This window comes from Aythya marila, assembly GCF_965140915.1.
Source record: "Aythya marila genome assembly, chromosome: 2".
Taxonomy (NCBI): Eukaryota; Metazoa; Chordata; class Aves; order Anseriformes; family Anatidae; genus Aythya; species Aythya marila.
In genome coordinates, this window is record NC_139043.1 from 152,945,872 (window position 1) to 152,965,459 (window position 19,588).

Here is a 19,588-nt window from a genome sequence, read left to right on the forward strand (position 1 = left end):
CCAGTACATTCTTCAGCACGAGTTCAAGGCAATGCAGAGAGACACAGAATTAATTTACAGGTCAGTAACAGTAAAGCATTTACACACTCCAAGTGGCAGAGATTTTCATTTTAATACCTCATCATCACAGCAAAACTTGATAAAACTGACACGACTGCACTGTTAAACTGAGGTTGGACTGACTTAACCAGGTTTTAAACTATTTGATTACTAGAAAGCCATATTTGAAACTCTGACTTTGGAAAGAGCTGAGAAAAAAATAATAAAAAGCAGAAAGATACATACCATGTTTTCTACCCGGAGCTCAAAAGGCATAGGGTTGTACACCATCAACTGAACTTCACATACATCTCCCTGGACCCACTGGAAGTCTAAGAGAAAGGATTACAGAATTAAAGCAGGAATTGCCTAATCATAGTGGTACAAAAATTAGCATCAGCTGAGCTGTCAGGTTGTTATATTGGCTTTATGTTCTAAATTAACATCTCTCTGTAAGCTGCACAGCCCCAGTCCTGTTCAAGTGCACCGAAGGACACAAGCCATAAATCAGAGGCAAAGCAATGGGTTAAAGGACCGGAAGCGTTCGTTAATACACTCATTATATTAATAATAGTAGTGCTCCAGAGCCCCTGCGTGCCAACATTGCATCGACAAAATTAACTCAGGCATCAGTTCAAAATAGTACTTAAAGATATCCCAAATGTTGGCCACTTGAAAGCTTCAACACTCCCGTGGTTGGAGGCAGGTACAAGGTACACAGCACCGCGCATCATCAAGAGAGGGATCTGGGGGTCGTGATAGACAGCAAGTTGAATATGAGCCAGCAGTGTGCCCTGGCAGCCAGGAGGGCCAATCGTATCCTGGGGTGCATCAAGCACGGCATCGCTAGTAGGTCAAGGGAGGTGATTGTCCCGCTCTACTCTGCGCTGGTGCGGCCTCACCTCGAGTACTGTGTGCAGTTCTGGGCACCACAGTATAAAAAGGACATGAAACTGTTGGAAAGTGTCCAGAGGAGGGCTACGAAGATGGTGAAAGGCCTTGAGGGGAAGACGTACGAGGAACGGCTGAGGTCACTGGGCCTGTTCAGCCTGGAGAAGAGGAGGCTGAGGGGAGACCTCATCACAGTCTACAACTTCCTCGTAAGGGGGTGTCGAGAGGCAGGAGACCTTTTCTCCATTAACACCAGTGACAGGACCCGCGGGAACGGGGTTAAGCTGAGGCAGGGGAAATTTAGGCTGGACGTCAGGAGGGGGTTCTTCACAGAGAGGGTGGTTGCACACTGGAACAGGCTCCCCAGGGAAGTGGTCACTGCACCGAGCCTGTCTGAATTTAAGAAGAGATTGGACTGTGAACTTAGGCACATGGTCTGAACTTTTGGGTAGACCTGTGCGGTGTCGAGAGTTGGACTTGATGATCCTTAAGGGTCCCTTCCAACTCAGGATATTCTATGATTCTATGATTCTATGATCAAGACTTGGTTAAAAAGCAACCAGATCGGGAATAAACACCACGGGAAAAAGGATATTAACAATAACGGGAGCAAATCTTCATCTACATACAGCTGAGGATATATAATAAATCAATATTAATAAATAAAAGATGATTAAGAAGAAATTAGAGAATCATAAAATCACAGAATGGGTTAGGTTGGGTTGGGTTGGAAGGGACCTTGAAGATCATCTAATTCCAGCCCCCTGCCATGGGCAGGGACACCTCCCACCAGCCCAGCTTGCCCAAAGCCCCATCCAGCCTGGCCTTGAGCACCTCCAGGGATGGGGAAAGCATCTGCTCACCAGCAGGATGATTTCCTTTAAGGACAGGTTGGACGTGGTGCTTAGGGACATGGTTTAGTGGGTGACATTGGTGGTAGGGGGATGGTTGGACCCGATGATCTTGGAGGGCTTTCCCAACCCGAATGACTCTAGGATCCTAAGATGCCATCTCCACTTCCTCCTCCTAATTCTCTATGGAAGTTTGGGAAATGCTGTAGGAGGGGAAGATATTGTGAGGATCCGTTGATACCAATTGTTATTCATTTATTTTTTGAGGTTCACAAAAGGGAGACTCTTAAGCAATAACACCAATTATTAAGTGACTTCTGGAAATATTTAGGAAGGACACAACCAGTAAACAGGCCAAGAAATAAGCTGCACTTTCAGTTTGTATCTCACTGCAGATAACAGAGATTGAGCTTTAAAGACATCTCACCCTGCCAAGTGTAGAATTTTGGGAAGTTTTATTTTGTTTAAGGAGGTGAGAAATTTAACAAAGCGAGGACAGCAGCACAGATACAATTTCTGAGGAGCTTCTCAATGAAGAAAGATTATTTTACAGCACCATTTTGTACTTTTTTCAGCCCGCATGCTTCTGTCTACCTTCCAAATTTCTCACAGTACCCACATGCAGCCCTCACCAACAAATATTCATTAAACAGATTAAATAAATCATGCCATAACCTAATCTATAACACACACCGATTATCTTTTAACTACTCTACTCAGTGATTTTAACACAATCTCAACACTTTTTTACCAGGATATTAGAGAAAGTTCTGTAAAAAGACGGGATTATTAAGACTGTAATTCACAATTAAAACCATCTGTACTCTAATTGCACATTCACAATCACTATCTGATTACATTTTGCAAGCAGTGTTAGATAGCTCGAGGGACACATACTTAATGCAAATGTCTAACTCCAATTAATGCTACTGGAAATTAAAAACATACATCCCGAGATATTAACAGGTTATATTACTACGAAACCTGCAAAGTAAAACAGTCGATTAAAACCAAATGTTCAAAAGCACAACTGTATGGAATGTTTTGTACAATTTTATTTTAATCAACTTCCTTATGAGCATCCAAAATCTTACGCATTTTGCAGTCCCCAAAGGAACTCTTCCAAAGAGCACAGAGCTGCAGAGATGTTTGAGCACTGACCCCCTGTTATGGTTAACAGTCACCAGAAGAAGGCACTTCGGTCCTCAAAGTTGTATCAGTTCTGGATTTGAGCTACCATGGGATGAGAATGCCTTTTTTGACATGCATTCAATGAAAACACATTGAAAAAGTGATCCTAAAAAGGTCAGTTACTGAAAAAAATATACATATATCTGTTGGAAACTCATTATTTCATCTAAGTTTTACTCAAAACCAACAAACCTGTTAATTTGTCCGACTTTTTAATATCTCCCTGCTTTCAAAGAGAAAGGATCCTAGGCTCATTTCTTGGTTTATGCAGGTTTGACCCCTCAAATATTCCGTGAGCTACCTCCCTACAAAAGCGTTGCTGATTATTTTCAGGCAAACAAATGGGACACACTGTGGGATCTCGTTCCTGCAGAAAAACCCCGCTGGTCACCAGCAGCACCAAAAAGGTGCTCCCACCAGCGACCTCAGGTTTGCTTTCCAGAAGACCTTCCTAAAGACCTTCCTAAACATCTTCAAAAGACGTTTAGATGTAGAGCTTAGGGATATGGTTTAGTGGGGACTGTTAGTGTTAGGTCAGAGGTTGGACTTGATGATCTTGAGGTCTCTTCCAACCTAGAAATTCTGTGATTCTGTGAAAAAACACCAGGACAGCACTACAGAATTGCTTCCCTAGGGGAAAAGCTGTTGAAAGGCCAGGTAAAACCCAGCAAGATGGTTCAGAGCAGTATTTAGCCCACCTGCACTACTGGAGCTGTTACAGTACAAGCAGTGCCGTTTCGACTATCAGCACTTCACAACAAAAATCACTTTATGTCATAAATCTTGAGGTTTATTTCTCGCGACTAGCGTAGTATCAAAGCAACTCAACCAGAACGTAATAATCCAATTTCTTGTTTCCAATCAGAAAAGCTTATCAGGCTGAAAGCTCAGAAGCCAAAAAACATTTCCTTTAAGACTTTTCAAAAGGGCTTTGTTTCCCTTTGGTTTGTCAGCACCACTTGATTTCCTTTGCTGTAACAATGAGTTATCCAGAATACAGCTTACATATTTCCATAACAGCAAACAGTTCATTTGCTATTGTCGTTGTTTGCAATTAAAGCAGATTAAAGACATGTCTTTAAATATTTTAATTATTTTCTAAGTTTATTAAATTCCTCTGCTTCTTACAAAGAAGTATCTGCTTTTGTTCTCTGTATTCTTTTGTTTGTAGAACCAAACGTTAGAGGCTTTTACAAGTGAAAGCACTGCATATGTACTTCAAAAGACAAAAGCTTCACAGGCTCACAAGCAGTTCAGACATCTCCTAATGCTAAATAAAAAACTAAAAGGAGAAGCTACTTTGTATAATGCAACACTCCTGTGGTACCCACTGCACATGAATAAAGCAACCGGCGCTGCTACCAAAACTGGAGGCTCTGTTTTGCATCCATCCAGGAACAAGAACACTACATAAAGCACCTGTTTGACAGGATCAGCAATAAGATGTTATTTAAATGAAAAAGAAAAAAAAAAAAAGTGGTATACTTATGAGATTGAATGTTGAAAATTTAAATCCCAATCTATTTTTTATCAAATTAAGAGAAATACGAACTGTTTTCCAAAAAAATAGCATAAGATACACCTTCTGATCTACATTTTTAAGAATTTCTTATCCTTTATTGGCAATTTTTTGAAATCAAAGTAGTACTGTGATTGCACAGTACTGAAAAGAATATCATAATGAGCCAAAATTAAGAAAGACACCCATCTGCACATTTCTGTATTCAGGTTTTCACGATCAGTCCTATTCCAAAGTCACACGAGTCTCTCCTCTGCTGACACTAATGCCCATGTTAAAAATTATCATGCATTTGTGATATGCACAAAAGCAACAAAAAGGACTACCAATATTTGTAACTTAATCCAGGATTTGAAACAAGCCTTTTAATCTATTTCCAGTGACACAATTACTGCGCTGAAGAGTTTGTTTATAATAAATTAAATAATCCTCTGGCAGAAAATGACTAATCAGCTAATCATTCTGTGTTTAAGTTAAATCAAACTAGGATATTAACTAGACGCTCTCTTTTTCTTCTGAAAGAAAAAAGCTGAAAACCAATTTTAAAATCCCAATTATCAATTAGTTATTAAAGTAACAATTTATTAACCAAAAATAAAAATTACAGGGGTGATGAACTACCACTGTCAAGCTGATTTGCATTTTTTGTCCCCAAAACTGCAGCTTATTCATCTGAATGTCTTTGTGTTTTATGCCCTTATCAGAAAAGAGAAAAATCCAACTCTGCAGCTAGCTCATGGCAGCACACACAACTGGCCAAGCTGCCTACTGCCACCGGAACATGTTAGAAGTAGGTTTTGTATGAATTCTCTTTTGTTTGAGCAGAAAACAACTAGTTACCTCCTCTGAAAATGAATTTGATCCCCTACGTGACTCGATCCTCACTTTGAATTAGGTTGAACTGTCTCAAAGGTTCAAAATCACTGGGGAGAACAAAGCTTTGCTCCTTCAGCACAACAGGCTAAAAAAACTGATTAAATCAAATAAAAATTCAGGTTTGCTTTCCTTGACCAAGAAAGAATTTCTGATTTACTAAAACAATGAGAAATCCTGGGAAATATTCTTAGCCTTACCTATTTTCTTAGTTCGTTCTTCCCCGCGATTGTGAGCGATAATTGGAGAGTATATGAAGGGGCTCTTGGTTGACACGTTCTGACCCAGCAGGCTTTTCATTTTGTGAGGTCGGAGACTGGTGGGGAGGTTCAAGAGCTTCACAGATCTGTTGAGTAAAAATAGCTTTTACAGAAGGTTGTATTAAAAGTGAGCCGATAAATATTAAGTGACTTACTCAGTAAATACTGATTAAAGTACCTGAAATGGAAAACATGAGGTAAACAGCTACAATACAAAAGGAAAATGACACCAGTCCCAGAAAACTAAAGGGAAGGCCTCAGAAAGGTATCAGAACACCAAAACCATCTTGATGGCAGATACACCACAACTCCAGTGCAGAAAGCAATCAGATATTTACCTTAAACCCAAGGCAAAAGCCAAACAAAATTTCAGTGGACAATGTAATGCAAATAAAGAACTTCTCAAGGTGAATAAAACAGGTTTTCAAACAGCTGGAGTGAAGAGCTGCATCTGGAAGGAAGGAAATCTGACAGGAATTGGAGTGGCCTTGTTGAAGGCCCATAAAGCAATCACAAATAGACAAGAAGGGGATGATTTATTAGACCATCTCTCTGCTAGACCAAAATCCCTGTGATACTAAGAGAGAAAACCACTGGCCCTCCACTGCTGGTGGGAAATTACAGACTAAATATCAGAAATATGAACAAGAGAGATGTTAGTGGATATTCAGCAAAAGTAACAGCAGGAAGAGAGCCCAGCCCAAACCCTAGGAGACCAGAAATCAGTTGAGGAGTCACGCAGAGGAATCCTAGAAAACACCAACCCGTTCAAAGACGAGCTCCCCTCTTCCCCCCTTTCCCCCATTCACCTGTCACAGTAAAATTTACCTCACTGGACTGCTTTGATAATGCCATAATAAACCCAAGAGGCTATGAATGTTGCTGTATGTGATTAAATTCTTGTGTTTTATGAAGTTTTTCAAGTACAATGGCTAACACTGGAGGATTATGAAAGAGATTTGCCATCCTCAGCTGTACAGGTCACCGAAACAAAATCAAATGTATTTATTTTGAAAAGCACATTCTTCTTTACATGTTAAAATAATTTTGTAACATTTACACAAGATAACTGAAGTCGCTCACCACAGTCACAGAATTACACTACATTTCAGAACAATAACCTAATGCTGAGAACACAAAACTACTTCAAGTCCTCGGCACGTCTGGGAGCTGAGCACAATAAAGGACGGTTGTCAACCAACATCCCCACTAATAAAAAGTGCATGCATACAAGAAAGCAATTTGCTTCTAAAATAACCCAAATCATCCCAGATGATGTGCTATGGCTAAAAATGATGAAGGTCTAAGAGGAATATCACAAGACGAGTTCTCTCTGATATCAAACACCTGATAAGAAGTTACTGGAGAATACCCAAAGTAGTTTGGAACAAGAAATGTAACACACATTATCAGCTGGGAACACTTCGGGTCAGCATCAGACCAACAGACTTTGGGAATAAAGAGAAACTATCACAGATTGCTCCTCGAAGCAAGCACAGTACCTCTTGGATTGGGTTTTAATTCAATTTAGAATGCAATTTAAAGCAAAACGTGTGAATGACACTTTGTTGAGGAAATGAACAATACATTTGGATTTTATTTTCCGTGTAGAAATGCTTTGTCTCACCCACCCCTCTTCCATAAATACTGTTGGGTAAGCTTTTTTATCTCACTGCAGAGCAGGGGAAGCAATGTCCTTCAGCCACCTGTTGGAGAACTCACAGGTCACACACCGAATACAGCAACTTCTTTAATTCCTTTGGGTGAAAAGCTTGAATAAAATACATTTCCTAGCCTTGGGCCCAGCCCCAATGAATTCAGATGGGTGACAATTGGGAATTACAAAAAATTGCAACACCCACCCAGAAGAACAAAATCTTTTCTTTGGAAATAAAATGTTTTAATTGAAAACAAACTTGCTCAGAGGGGAAATGAAAATACTTTTTAAACACTCTACATAAGTAAACAGTGCATCTATTAGAATAGAAAGACATTAAATTCTCCTATTTTGCATTTGAAAAAATCCTAGATGATGATTTCATAGTATGCTACAATGGAAATCTTCCCATCCTGCGTGCTCTTAATTTCTGGAGCTTCGTCAAAACAATTAAAAATGCAAAAAAAAGCTTTCTATATTGCACTACAACATTTGAAATGTTAAAAAAAAATCCAAAGGTTACAAGACAATATATAACAATATTAACATGTTTAAAGTCTGTCAATAGTAGACCGAGTTTCTAGTTAAACAATGTGGTAGAAAAAATAGAAATGAATCTGCCTATATGGAATAACAGGAGTAAATACTTAAATAAGGGACAGCTCTAGACTTTAAATGCTAACTAACATGAATAATGAGCTATGAAGACTTTTCCAAGCCAAATCTCTTCAATTCCTTTATAGGTGTGGGGGGAAAAAAGGTAACAGTGCTACTAGGTTCTGACCTCACCAAAGCATTTCAATGCTTGACAGTACTTTGATTAAGAAATCTGCATCCAAAATAAGCACCGCACATTGAATGGATTAGAAACTAATAGGCTACAAAACGCCAACAGTAAATAGACCTCAGCACCAGTAGAAGTTTGTTTCTAGAGGGCTCTAGCATAGATTGAATCATAAGCTTGGGTTATTCAACCATGGCCAAAACCCCATTGCCACGCATTTATCATTTGTGTCTCGAAAATTAGCAGGATTGAGCTCAAAGAGTGCTGCAGTCCTGCACTGAGCTGTTTTCCAACAAGCTGGACAGCTGTAAAATATATGAGCTCTGCTGCGTAGATGTAACTGGAGGCTTTTATATGTAAATGCAACTAAATAGTTTGTCAGCTAACGGATTTTTATCACTATGGCTTTTATAGGATTTCCAAAAGAGAAGAAGAAGGGGCAGGGGAAGAGGAGAGTGATCCGCAATTCCCTGTTAAGCAGCCTTGCTGTTTGTCTCCTCAGTTCTGCCCCGCGGCAGAACTGCAGGAACTATTTTCAGCAGCTCTCCAACAGCAGCCAGGTCAGCAAAAGCTCACACTGATCGCTGCACCTGGGTGGTGAGCAATTTCTTAACGCTAGGCATCGGAATAGCAAGGAAATGTAACGTGGTTCTCAAAATAGAAAATGTGCTTCTCTCCGAGCAGAAAACATTTTAAGGGAGAAAGGCAGAGCCTTTCCCCGCTCAAATATTGTTAATCTGGTGGCAAAAGTTTTGACTGGCCTTCAGAAACTCACCTTCAGGATGTATTTAGGGATCTATTTTATATATTCAGCATGGAGACAGGGAAATTGTGTAAGAGACAAGTACCTGAACTTGCCATCAACCATCTGTAATGTCAACGGAAAACCACACAATGGGATTCAGTCATTCAGCTCATCCTTAAGCAGGAATTCAAATTTGGGCAGAAAAACCTAAATGTGCTCACCTTTCTCATGACTGCAAGTACGTAGGATGACTAGTTTAGAACTATCCATAGAGTTACAGTGGAATTAAATCTACCTCAAGGTCAGCTGAAAATAAATTAATCACACAACTTCCCCACTCCCACGTGTAACTGTGGTTCTGCCAGTTACAGATTTAGGATCCTAAGTGCACACTGTGTGTTATGTGGCAAAGAAGCTGGTATCAGCTGCCTCTCCAAAACGTGTGCTGTGCCACCGAGCAGGGAACACAAAGCAGCTACCTGCAAAGCCATCCCAAATACCTGCTCACTGCTAAGCAAATCCTGCCCAGGCACTGAGAGGACAAAGCTGGAAGACCTTGGAGAAGCTGCATTTTTCCCCCAGGAGCAGACATAACATGTGGCCTAGGTGGCAAACCGACGCACAGCTTTGTGCTTGGTCCCAGCAGGGGACAAAACACTTTTAAGAACCCCGCTGGTGCGTTGCCCATGTGCATCCAACCTCAGGTATGTGCTCAGGTTAAATTTGTGCCGTCAGAGAGCAACTCCCACACAACAAATTGCTCATGTGAGCAGACATCACTGCAAATGAACTACAAAGAGTTAGACAGCATGTATTTCTTCAGTAAAAGTTAGAGAGGATCTGGTAAAAGTAGCTACAGCATGAAAACCAGTCTTGGTGTAAAACCTTGATTTAATTTCAGAGACATTTACTGAAAGTAATCTGCAAATAAATGGACTTTTCACTCTTTGGTTATACATTTTATTATTTTCTTGTGATACCAGAACATTGCTTCATGAAACATTGATGACATCCCACAGAGAACTCAAATCTCTCCAAGAACTCTTTTCAGGAACTTCCCCCATACTTCTTCTGAATACCAATTACCCTTCCTTCCAAAAGCTACTTCTTGACAAAGATTTTCTGTTCTCAGTGATGCCAAATGGCTGTTTCTTCTCTCTCTGTGTCTCTCTCAAATACCAGGCTTTAGTCTAAACCAGGTATTGCTCACTGGAGTGACTGCGTGGTGGGCTTTGGAACACAGGCACGAAATGCAATGTGGGTTTAGAACAGGCCACTGAAAGGCCCAAACTCAAAATGCAACATCTGGAAAGGAACAGCTACAACAGGCTTCAGTCCCAGCCAAGTTCCAAGCTCCGTGGATGGAGACAGCAACCAACTAGTGGCCTTTCAGCGTGGTCAGGTATCTAACTTAAATCTCAGCTGCAATTATAAAATATTTTCTCTTAGATTGTATCAGAAACTCTTGACTGACAGTTTAAAAAAATTAATTCTCTCTCCTTCTGAAACTAAAGACCACGGAAAGTATTTTCTACTCAAAGGCTCTATTTTTGCTTAAGAACTTCTCAAAACAATTTGACATTTTGACATTTTTTCATGTTATTGTGAACAGCTTACGTAAACTGAGAAGACTACATCCTTCCAGTATCCTTTAAAATCTGACAGGTCCTGTGGAAAAGTTAAAGATTGCATTTTGGAGTCTTACCTCACAATAGGCAATTTGGTGAACGGAACAGGAGGTAGCTTCAAACCATCTGGCAGAGTGATGAATTCCATTGTGCCAGGGCACTTTGCTGTGTAGCTTTCCAAGCTCTGCGTGACATCTTTCTTTTCTAGAAAATAAATTTGTTTCAAAGAGAGTCAGAAACGTTTTCAACTTGCACGCAACAGAAGTTAAACATGAAGTTAGAACCTGAAGCGTTACTTGTTTTTTTGTTTGTTTGTTTTTTGGTTTTTTTTTTTGCATTTTTACAAAATATCTCCAATGGAATGCCAAGAAATGTCTGCGTTACAACGCTTACATTATGCACCAGAAGCCTCAATGGATGGACCAAAGCTACTTAAATGGTCTTTAATGAGCAAGATAGTTTTATGGACTTTCAGAATTTTTAAAGTATCAGCGTATACCTACCCTTCATTAGTTTTTTACTTGTCAAAACAACAATTTCTATAATTGAAATAGAAAATCTAAATATCCAGAGCAAGCACGTAAAGGTTATTGATAGGAACGACGTTATGTGAACAAGCCCTGTCCTCAAACACCAGCTGAAACAATACTAATTGCAAAGGAGAAACAAATTAGTTTTCATGCTATCTTGTGTTAGGACTTCCTAATTTTTAAAACAATTACACTAATGCTGCTAAATTGTAACAGCCAAGAATTTTTTTTCTTTAGTTTTATGTAAAAGTAAAAGAACATTCAAGCAAACATACATATTCATAATAAACAATTCTGAATTTCATCCCTTATTTCCACCTATTCAAACGAGTAAGTCTCCAGGAAAAAAATATCTATTGGGATATATATGAGTATAAAATTGTATTTGTCTGGTGAGACCAGAGTCTGTAAACAGAAACAAACCTGGAACTGCGTGCTTAGATGTGAGAATGAGGTAGCTGAAGACTGAGACCTACCTTGGTTTAAGGTACAGTGTACATGTTCCTCTGTACGTGTGCTACCAGTACAAATAACTATCAAATAACTATATTGTTTCTTGAAAATACCCAGAAATCTAAATATATGAAGATAAAACAAAATAGAAAAGGCACCGTGAGGAGCACAGCGTGCCTTCAGGAGCAAACCCAGTGAGAAGTCCCAAAGATCCCCAGCTACAGAAGCACAAAAATGTTTGAGGTGCAATCAGGCACGGTTGGAACGTTACCATCAGTAATCTGAAGCCCGTGGGCCATGAAGAGAGGTTGAGACGCATCCAGGGGAAACTAATCAGCACCTCCACTAAGCTGGTGGATCCAAACCTTTCCCAGCAGGGCCAGCTGGTGTAACGAGGAGCACCAGCCACAGCCAGCAGCTTGGGTGGCTCACATTGGGTATCTGGAAAACCTTCAGCAGAGCAGAGCAAGAGCAGCTCCCAGAGAAACTGCCCTGAGGACTGTGGAATCTCATCTCCGAAGGTTTTCAAGATGCTGCTAAAATAAGACCACAGCTGGTGACAGTCCTGGCTTAAATTGGACTAGGTGGCCATCAGAGATGAAGTCAGAGCAGTGTTTCTACTGATCCATTATTTCAGGCAGTTGCTGCTGCCTCCTGGCCATCCGCACCTCACCCTCCTTCCAAGTTATTACCACTTCACTCCTTTTTAGTGCAAAATGCAGCAGAGCAACTTCCAGAAGCAGCCATATACACCATCATCATGCAAAAGATTCTCTTATTCATATATTTTCCCCCTAAAAGATAAAGGAGGGCTTCATTTAAAGGGAGAGTGAAGTGTGAGATACTGAACTACTCATTTCAACATAAGAACAGCAGTGAGCTGTCAGATTTACAAACAGTGAATGATTCTACAACATCCTGAAGCCGTTTCTTTGCTCCTTTACAGATGCAGATCCAGCTCCTGCCCAGTGTGAATTGTCAGGAAATACAAAATCAGCAACTTTCACAACGCAAACAGGGGGCTCTCCTTTACCAGGACATGGCAGGGAAGAAATATTCTTAACTTGCTCGGTTTTGCCTGCCTGATCTTCCTCAAGACCTGTAATAACAGCAAAACACCGTAAGTAGAAACAGCACGCTCAATAATAAAGAACAGGAGCTGAAGGATACAGCTGTGACAAGAGGAATGGGAAAATCAGATCATTTTCTCCTTTAAGGTTAAAATGGTTGTGGCTCAGGGAGGTCCTGGACCTGTTTCTGGAAGAGCACATCTCACCAGGTGCTGCTGCGAGACAGCTAATCCCACACGCTCAGCTCAGCAACGTCAAGGTTCAGGATTCATCCAAGGATTTTCAATGCAGAGTCATAAAGCCCAGTGAGAACTAAGCAGTAGGATCCCCTTTTATTGTTATAAAGCATTTGATTGTTTATTTCCTAGATTGTCTGCTGCCTGTCAGACCAAGCAATGAGATGCTGAAGCTTACATGCTATTGATACCATTCCACACCTGTGCTTGCCTTTTTTTTTTTTTTTTTTTTCCATAAAAATGACAAATTGCCTTGCTTATGTCTCTGTTCCACTAACAAGTCTCAGGCTACTCACCACATTGTAATGGGGTGTACGAAATAACTCCAGAAAACATGTTTTAGACATACACAGACACTCGGAACACCATAGCACAGCCAGGAGTTGTAGCAATTCCAGGCTATTTTCATAACAAACTTCAGGCTACAGCATTGAGGATGCTATTTGCCATTTTCTAGGAGAAAAGCACCTGAAAAAAATCCATCCTATTGGCAGTTTTCTTCCTCTTTGGACAGAAGGGATGGAAAACGGCTGCACTCAGAGGTGGTTGCCCATCTAGCATCTTCGTGCTTGTGTGTGTCAGCAGGAAAGCAATCGCCACTTGATCCTCTGACCTGTGAATTAGCCTCAACAGCTTTAAAAGCCTGCCCCGCACCCGGAAACCCCCCTGAATGCTCTTGTGCAGGTTTTAGGGCGGTTGATTTATTGAGTGAGAAATGAGGGGTTATTTTCTCACGTGGAATAACTGTTCCCGATCTTCTTCTCCAATTTCTCTGCAGGCTCGTTGAAAGCTCGGGATCATAAAAGGGCTGCAACCAAAACAAAGCTGCACAAAGCCACGGTCAGGACTGCCACTCGAGCATCTCAGTGTGCTCATTATACCCTCATAATGCAATTCCCCTATTTCATACTGAATTATTTTCCTTACCATGTTCTTGCCGCTTCTGATAACTGAAAATTTTGCAAGTCCACCAATATTATTGGTATTTTTTTTGCTTAACTACTTCACGTCAACACAATCAACTTGGTTTTGTCCCAAACCTGCTTGGAGCCTTTTTCTAAGATGAGAACGCAAAAATCTGAAAGCCTCAGTTGCAGAGTTAGAAATCATTTGTGACTAAAAGCTACTGAATATGAAAAAAAAAGTCTTTTTGCCAGTTTCACAATAACGTGAAGCAACATTTCCCAATTATGGAGCCACTGAAAAAATCTGAAGAGGACAGGGAAGAAGGTCAGTTATATGGGAACATTTTTAAGGACTTTGGTAACCAAATGTTTAACCATATCACACAAACAAGTAACAGAGAAAATCAGAAGAAACCAATTGTTTTAACTCAAGAAATGTAGAATATACCCAGCCACAGCCACTACCCCTTAAAAAGGAGTCAAATATTAAACATACAGTGTATTTTGGCAAGCACGTGGTGGGTCTTGTACTGATGAAGATCTTTCTGTCCCTCGCAGAGCAATCTGCAGCAAGGCAGACTGAGGAAAGGGAACGGTTTATGTCTGACCTGCCAGTTGCACTGAAAGACGAATGACTTTCTGGTTCCTTCCACAACTTGCTAAAATATTGAAAAGGAAAGGAAGGAAACAAACAGCTACAAGCCTTCCGACTTCAATTTTCCCCTGGTGGTAAGCCCAGAATCTGAGGTTTAACACAAAAAAAAGCTGGTACCCAGGGTTGTTTGTGCTGGCTGAGCTTTTCCTTCCCCCTTGAAAACAGCAAATGGCATCGGAGAAGAAGTCAGAGGAGACCTCATGCAGCAGTCAGCTCCGTCAAGTGGCAGCCAGCTGGCCCACCCCACTCTCTCAGGAACAAAGTGTCAGACTTCTCCTTGACAAATTACAAGGAACAAGACAGAAAACAGTCAGTCTGACAGCAGAAGAAGCACAAGAAACGGTAATTTCTGTACCCAGAAACTGCAACTTTTCCCTTCACATAACAGAAAGTTGCCTGATGAGCCACCTTCCAACTGGAGAAGATAGAAAAGTGCCTGCTGCTGCGGCGATCTGCACCACCGTGCCATCGAGATGCTGCTGATCCTTTAAAGAAAAAAAGCAATTCAGAAAGGCCAGAAAATGTTTTAAGACCCTCAACAAAAGCTGGAGCAGTGAGTATTCATGAAGAATCAGCTACAAATTGTTTTTACCTTGCAGTTAATCACTAGCTTACAGCACACATGCAGAGGTATTCATGACCTTGCAAAGAGTCCCTCAAATTCTAGCTCGGGAGAGATGCCGAGGGACAGTTAAGGATCCTATTTGTACATTCAGCGCATCCCTCTTCGCTACCACAAGAAAGCTAACGTTGTGAGTGAAGCATCTTAGCAAGACTTGCCCGATCAACCCACTTATTCACTATTTCAGCTGTTTAATTCAGCAGAACAGAGCAGGTCTCCTCTAATTTGCAGGCAAGCATCACCAGTTTTTCCATTACATAAAGTCTGAGAGGAATTAGCTGACAGCATTTTCTACATTTGTAGCAAATCGCACCTCTAATATTTTTCGGAAGAGCAAGACGTGGAGCGAGTTAACCTTGCTTTCGAACTGCTCATGGGTCTCAAGCCAGTTGCTTTGAAAGGAACACTGCAAGTGTCACCTGGAACAAACTTCACATCTCTGATCTCCGCGTTTAACTGAGCAAATTGAACATCCCCACGCCACTTTTTGTCTATAAAAAAAAATCAAAAGATATTCTCACGGGGAAAAGCAAAGCGCTGGCAGACATTATAGTATATGAACCCAAGAAATCAAGCAAAATAAATCTCTAAATAAATACAGCGGAGACTAAAACTAATAAAATTCACAATTTGAGATGGAAAAGAGAAGGAACGATAGGAAAATAATTTATCTGTGCCATAGAGAGCTGGATAAGACCCACTTTGCTGCTTTTCATAATGATCTATTCATGAAAGTGGCTCCATCCTTACAAGGAAGGACTGAGTACGAGGGGATTCAGTTATTTGCCGTGTAACAGTTCATCTTTGAAAGAGCAATCATTGGCTTTACTCCTAATGCTGCAGGGGAGAGGGAAAAGAGAAATACCTGGTTTCACCACAGCCGAAATGCAGAGGAGTTGTCTGTGTCAGAATAATGCTCTCTGCTTCTGAAGACCACCACAGAGGAAGAAAGAATGGGGAGAGGCTGCCTAAATACATCAAGTTTTTTTGGAAATTCGGTCTTTTAATACAAGAGGGTTTAGCAATCGCATAAAACGTGTACACATTACGTCACAGTGAGTCTGAAATTCACGCCCGGCACGGAAATATTTTGGGATGGAATCTCAAAAAATTGACACAGCCCAAGTGAGAGTTCAGAAAAATGCCATTAAAATTTCAGCACCTAGTTCTCCACCGTACCTGAGCTAACTCCAGATGTCTGTGCTCTCTGAAAAACATCTCAGAATTTATTTTGTATGGACAAGATCAGGATGTAAACCACTGAGCAGTATTAATATAGTAATACTGTAATATTGAGCAATAGCAATGAAGAGGCTCCTCTTGCCTGAGAAAAGGCCAGTTTCATTGTTTAAAGAACGAGACAACTGTCTGAAAGCTGATAACGAAAACATGCCAGCTCTCTCAGCTAACAGATTTGAGTTTTCCAATCCTTTCAAAAAAGCATTTTTTCAGTATCACTCCTGAATCTTTTTGTTCTTTTCGAAGCACATCCAAATGGACATCAAATGGACTCAAATGGACATCATACTAGGAGATCACCAAAGCAGATGGATGATCTTTTAAACACCCGTATTTCTACTTACATATAAAGTGCTCCTTTCAGCAGCAGCCTTGATTAGAAGGGCACTGAGTCTATTAAAACCATGTAAAATGTATTTGGATTTTAGTAAAATAGTTAATAAAAAATACCTTCCTTCAGCACAAAACGTTAGCAAATACCCCACAAATTCTTCACCTCTTCATATTGTCAATTCAAGCGTGTCTTCCTCAAAGTAGGTTTTTTTTCTGGAACAGCTTGGCAAGTTGTCTTCGTTTCAACATCTCTCAGTTAATCACATAACAAAAGTTAATCTTTTGAAGAAGATCAGGCTTCTTCAAAAACAGAGGCAACTACGTGGAGATGGGAATTCTGACGTACAGCTTGGAAATTTCATTTTATTCGCGAATGACTTCAAAACAAGTTAGTAAGAACTTTGTGTCATAAAGAAATGCACCGTTTTATTTTAGTGACGGATTTGCTGTTTCACATAACAATTTGGATAAGGCAGAGGCTGGAGGTTTTGTCTGCACCTCACCAAGTCCAACCGAAGTCTAAACTAAGGTAAATCGTGTGAGAGACATTCAGGTTTGTGTGTAATGCCAGGCAGTTTGAGTCAGTGTTCATTTTATTCACATTACAGCAGGTTTTCCTTCATGTAAAACTGACTCAAACTGCTAGCCTTCATATTTTGTGGTATCCAAATGAATTTAAATCTCGTATTCCTGTTGGTGACTTAGTCAATCTCATTTATTTACTCCACAATTACTAAAATTCACTGAATTGGGGGCTGCACCAGAGTTCCTCCAGTCACACAAGGATAAGCAGATTGCTATTTGAAACAGATAAAACTACTACAAGCATTTTGGTTTTCCTCTCAGCAACCTAAAGTTTCAGCATAGTCTACAAGACGTGTATTTTATTAAAAATCAATTACCTCTTTTTTTAAAATGTGGTTTTAGAGTGAAGTTGTTTAACGTGCCGGCTCCTCTAGAAAACACCAGTTCCAAAGTGACATTTTGAAAGAATAAAATAAACCCAGAGAGTTTTACCTGGCTGCTACTATTCTGTATTAAAAATAATAATAATAATAATGGAAAATGAATAAGAATAAGAATAAGAATAAGAATAAGAATAAGAATAAGAATAAGAATAAGAATAAGAATAAGAATAAGAATAAGAATAAGAATAAGAATAAGAATAAGAATAAGAATAAGAATAAGAATAAGAATAAGAATAAGAAGAAAGGAAAAAAGATTTTAAAATATTCAGGAGTGCTTTTGAGTGCTGTTGACTCCCAGTAACAGGAGCAGGTAACAGTGCTGAAGTTTTTTAGCACAGAACTGAACAAAAGAGCACTAGAACCAAGGCAGAAAAACTCAAATCTTAACTCCAAATCTTCAAATCCTAAATACCATCCACGTTACTGATGCCTTTATATGTCAACCTCGTATGGGAAAACTTGAAGATGAGCATGCAGCGTCATTCTTTGCAGTACTGCAAGAGAGGTGGAAGAGCTGGAGGAAAAAACAAAACTTTGGCCATTGGGCTTGTCTGTGGTGCGTTTCCAGGTCCCCTCCATTTATCTGATTATGCAGAGTACCATGATGAATGAGTTAAGTGAAACTGGTTTATTTTAGCATTACAATACCAAGCAGAGTAGCTCCTGTGTGAAAGATTTACTGGTTTCACAAAACCCCCTCATATGGGCTTTGTCAACCAAAACACCACGCTGTGGCCATGGCTGTATGAGCAACTTCTACAGCACAAAAGCTGAGAAGCCACAGAGGGAATCAGTCGGTGCCCACACTTTTAGCATCTTTGAATTTTATCTGGTGCCAGGAATTTATTATTATTCATCTTACAGGTCGGATCACTCCCCATCATAAAACCGTTCTGAGTTACTCTTTGAAAGAATTCACTGGGTTTATTCTCTGCAGAGGAGGGGCTCTGCCTTGGAATCTTTCCTCCTAAATTTCCTCCTGCGTTCCCCTTTACTTCCCACGTTTGGACACAACATCCACTTTTACAGTGTACGTTTTCTCCATTTGTATTTATTTTGCCCTGCTTTTTCACTATTTTCGGATTTATTCTAATGGAGAAGAGGGAGAATACACTCACAGAGAATCCACTATGACATCTTTAAGTGGTCTCCCTGCAAGCAGCACACACACCACTCCTCATTTCTTCCAATTAGCTTCATTACTTCTACATAGCTCCTCTTTTCAAAGTTCAGAGCTAATGAGAGGGTTGTTTTTGTTAAAAATCAGACGTTCGTACTTGTTTATCCTCATTTTTATTTCTAATACTTACCGTCTTGCTGCTTATGACCTGAATATGATGAAGAAGAAAGGAAAAAACAAAGAGGAACACTGGGAAGAGGCAGGGGAAATGGCAAACAACCAGCTCAAACTGAAGCTCTTAAGGACTACTACTAGAGATGTCTATAAAGGGAAGAATGAGAACATCATAGCAAGACATAAACAAGAGAGCAGGACATGGCGAGGTGAACACACACGAACAAGTTGCTCCTACAGTCCTGCAAATTGAGGTGGCTTTAAATTATCCCGTGCTCAAGAGGAGCAGCAGTTATTTAGAGGGCTGTAGGTTATTCTGCATCCCTTTCTTCACTGAGATGCCATTACTCAAATCCGTGTGGGGAACTACAACTCACTGAGTGCTGATGCAGTTTGATTTAATCCTCCCCAGCGTTCAGGGGCAAACTGAAGACAATGTTTTATGTAAGGATCCCCCAGAAACTAACTCTGGCCTTTACTGCTGCCAATATACTGGCAGGAAGGTTACACCTAAGGGCATTTGCACAGTTGGTTTTGGTCTAGCTGTCAATTTTTACGAGCTTGGTTTAATATTCTTCACTCCTTCGTGCATTTCTACATTTGAAATTTAAATATCGCCAAGCGAATGCATATGCAAGTTGTGCCATAAATAAAAATGTCTGCAAAATACTACGTAGTTTCCTCCTTCAAGCCATGAGATAGGAAGGCGTATTTTAAGGGTTGTCAGATGCCAGGTTTGACATGTTCAAATTACGATCGGCCCAGGTTTAACCACAACTTCCAGAGATAAACACGGTTTGGGGATTTTTTCCCAGATTTAGCCCATTGTTTCTTTGCAAAAGGGC

General features: G+C 40.3%; 1 protein-coding gene across 2 annotated transcripts in view; it reads right to left on the reverse strand.

The window, feature by feature from the left end:
* TRAPPC9 (trafficking protein particle complex subunit 9) overlaps positions 1 to 19,588 on the reverse strand; it is a 453,151-nt gene that overhangs the window by 403,620 nt on the left and 29,943 nt on the right. For both annotated transcript variants that reach the window (XM_082754768.1, XM_082754767.1), the window contains 3 exons: positions 10,516 to 10,642; positions 5,565 to 5,710; positions 286 to 371 (listed from right to left, as the gene is read on the reverse strand). In XM_082754768.1, the coding sequence (XP_082610894.1) occupies positions 286 to 371; positions 5,565 to 5,710; positions 10,516 to 10,642 (359 nt within the window). The remainder of the gene's footprint in view (positions 1 to 285; positions 372 to 5,564; positions 5,711 to 10,515; positions 10,643 to 19,588) is intronic.